This window comes from Magnolia sinica, chromosome 2 (assembly GCF_029962835.1).
Source record: "Magnolia sinica isolate HGM2019 chromosome 2, MsV1, whole genome shotgun sequence".
NCBI classification, from domain to species: Eukaryota; Viridiplantae; Streptophyta; class Magnoliopsida; order Magnoliales; family Magnoliaceae; genus Magnolia; species Magnolia sinica.
Window position 1 is genome coordinate 75,740,437 of NC_080574.1, and position 3,374 is coordinate 75,743,810.

Below are 3,374 nucleotides of genomic sequence, written 5' to 3' on the forward strand. Positions count from 1 at the left end.
ACTAACAGACATATTATGAACAATGAGGAAATGCATGAATAGAAGGACATGCAATCTTTTCCACTTGTAGCCACTCTCTCAACAATATGAATCAGAGTCAGCAAACAAACACTATGGCCCATTACGAAGTACTGTAAAATTGGGATTCATTCCCCAAGTTAAGTGGAACATATTCGCTTTGCCTTGCGGACAGGGCAGAACACTGAAATGGTATTAAGCAGGATTTCAGTTTCCCAATTTTTGCACCCGTGATAGCAATTGGGAGCTCATCCCAATTGAGATTTGGAGAGGAGTACATCTCACCCAACAGCTAAAAGTGAAATGTCCAAACACACCTTTAACTCACAGCTTCTTTCCACATTCTCATTGATAATTGAAAAACATAACCACGCAACAACAAGGATCAGCTATAAGCTAATAAACACGTCCATGTGCAATTTCTTTTTAAGGTGAATCTGACCCAAATCACTATTCTGACTATTTTCATGAATAACAATAAAAGCCATATATCATGCAAATATATACAATCAAATGATTAAATAAAGTTTGCAAAAATCAACCCAACATCACAATAAGTTTAGTAAAACATAGAGATAAAATGAACTTAGAATGTACAGACCAAGATCCTTTAATCATCCCTCTTCACACAAGAGGGAAAACATCATCATCATTGTCAATGTCTAGAAACTTGAAGCGCATGTCTCCTTTGGTCGGGTCTTTATAGCTGAAACTTGGGTTCACGTAACATTTCATCTCATGAAACAGATTCAGATTATCGACCAGCTTGTGAAAGACATTGCAGCCGCAACACTGCAAAAGAGAAAGAACTAAGCGAATATCGAATTTTGAATAACTGGAACACAAAAGATGAGTTACTTTACACTCTGATTACTATGATGCATGCAAAGGAAAACAGCCACCATGCCAGCAGGCATACCTGTACCTTGATCCAAATCATACAACTTGTGAACCCCGATAGATGAGGTATCATCTCAAAGTAAGATTGACCAAGTGAGCCTAATCTTGATTAATAGGCATCTGTTAAATTTAGACTGCTGAGTAGTTCCAATCTTAACCATCAACTTGCCTGCCGACGATAGGTGAGAATTACAATCATCTTTTTAGAGAGTTCTTTGGTTTATGAACCATCAACGATGGGGTCCACAATTTGCATGGTTTGAATGTACAGCCACCAGCGTGCAGAAGTATGGATCATCAATTCCTGGAGATGAAAAGATCGACACAAACAAGCAAAACAAGACAGGATATTAGAGGCAGAGATCGACCTGTACGAAGACAGTCCCATCAGTGTAGGCATGGGGGTTGATGGCGCGGGTGGTCCGCTGCCCACAGACGTTGCAAGTGAACGCGACACGCATGCGGCGGCGAGGGGATTTGGTGAACAGCGACCATGGGAAGGTCGAGATCTGATCTGTACAGGATCCTGACTCGGGAGTGGCGGGAACAGAAGGGCCTTCCATTCCTGAACCTGTCGTCCACCCTCTGCCGCCCGCAGCTGCGCTCAAAACCAATCCCATCGCTGCATCCTACCATAAAACACCCAAGGAAAAAAAAAAAAAAATCAATCCTGAAATCCGATAAAAACAGACGCTGAGAGAGAATTCAAGATGGTTTTAAAAAAGAGTCGAAAAAAAAAAAAAAACCTTGGAAAGATGGGAAAGAGAGAGAGGAATGAGACTGTCGTTGCTGTTGGTGTTGTTTGCGTTCTCGGCATCGTTTTCTCGATCTGATGATTTTCAAGATAACAAATATTCAAGAGACGAGATGATATATATATATATAGACGAGATGATATATATATATATATAGAGAGAGAGAGAGAGAGTACTTTTGTTGAAGGAGATATGAGAAGGTTTTCTAGAAAGAGGAGTCCTATTGTTGGGAGAGAATATGGAGAGAGGAGATGATGTTGATGATGGGGACATGGCAGCGGCTGTCAGAGAATCCATGGCCAACTTCCAGAGACAGAGAGAGAGTTTTCTCTTTTTTCTGGTTTGGGTTCTGTTAGGAAGAAAGGGGGGGGTTTTTGATACTCCGGCTGCTTAGGGTGCTTCATACGCTGGTTCTCCGAAGTTGTACACGTGGCATATATGAACTCAAATTAAACAAACTGTAAATTGCAAATTGTGTTACTCGCTCTCTAGGTCAAGGTCCCAAAATCGAATTCGTTGAGTAATTCCAAACTCTGATTCGTGGACACTTGTTTGGTGAAGCAGGACCATTGGATGTCTCTCATTTTTAACCGTACAATAATTGTCCACTAATCTGACAGTCAGCTTGTCGAATAAATATGATTTTTAGTTCATAATGCATCTAAACTGAGACCCATAATTTAGGATGTTTAATTTTAATTTTTTTTAATTCAAAGTTTGCAATTTCTAGGCATTTTACAAGTGCCTGCATATCACCCACCACACTCTGCCAGAGTATGAAGTTTTTCACCTTACAACGCCCTCACAGGCACGTAATTTCTGTGCCCGGATATTGTGTACCGTACACGTGGGAAATGTTTACGACGATCTAAACCGTGCATCTCTCGAGATGTCCTTGATTTTCCATTGAAAAAATGTGTGCATTTTTCGGACTGTTCGAATTTTCAGATGCTTCAATCGATTCTGAGCTGTTGTTGGGTTTTATCTTCTAATGTCTGATTCTACGCGACCAGTTAACGGTTTACGATAAATGAAAAAAATGTGATTTTTAGTTCGTGGCCCATTTTCTATTAGCTTCTCACAACCACCCAAACTTTAATTTTTCACGCCTGCTTTCACCCGGCGTCTTTTCTATCACCTCCCAAACTTACTTTCCCATGCTAAACTTCGGGATATTTCCTACTGTACGACCCATATATGGCCCACCAAGCCTTTTAGGCCCGCTTGCTTTCCACCTCCCAAGAATAAGCCCAAGTTGTACGGCCCCTCTTCCCAGAGTCGAAAATGCCCCTACTTTTCCTCCCAAAGCGGATCACCTGACCCTCCTTGAACTCCAAGTTGTACGAACAGTTCAAGAGATATCAAAGTCACATGGCCCCACGATTATGTATTTATTATATCCACGAAGTTCATCCATATTTCGAAATCATTTCGGAGCATTATCAAAAAAAAAAATCATATCTAGAGATCTACTGGACCACACACAGAGCCGCGGGGAAATTGATTTTCACAGTTGAAAATTTTGCAGGGCCCACTATAACATTTATTTTCCATCCAATCTATGCATAATATCACAAAGACTTGAATGAAGAGGAAAAATAAATTTCATACCGATTCAAAACTTTTGTGACACATTGTAGACACTGGAAATCGGCGCTCACGCTGGGACTAAATGTTTTATAGTTTTGGTAATGGGGGTGA

The 3,374-nt window shown here is 40.6% G+C and overlaps 1 protein-coding gene across 1 annotated transcript; it reads right to left on the reverse strand.

Annotated features, from left to right (window-relative positions):
- Positions 1-410: 410 nt before the first annotated feature.
- LOC131237203 (uncharacterized) lies at positions 411-2,047 on the reverse strand. The gene is made up of 4 exons (XM_058234878.1): positions 1,850-2,047; positions 1,665-1,747; positions 1,287-1,547; positions 411-810 (listed from the first exon to the last, which is right to left on the reverse strand). Exons 1-4 carry the CDS (start codon positions 1,968-1,970, stop codon positions 643-645), a joined length of 633 nt encoding a protein of 210 aa, XP_058090861.1. The 5' UTR covers positions 1,971-2,047; the 3' UTR covers positions 411-642.
- Between the last annotated feature and the right edge of the window lie 1,327 nt (positions 2,048-3,374).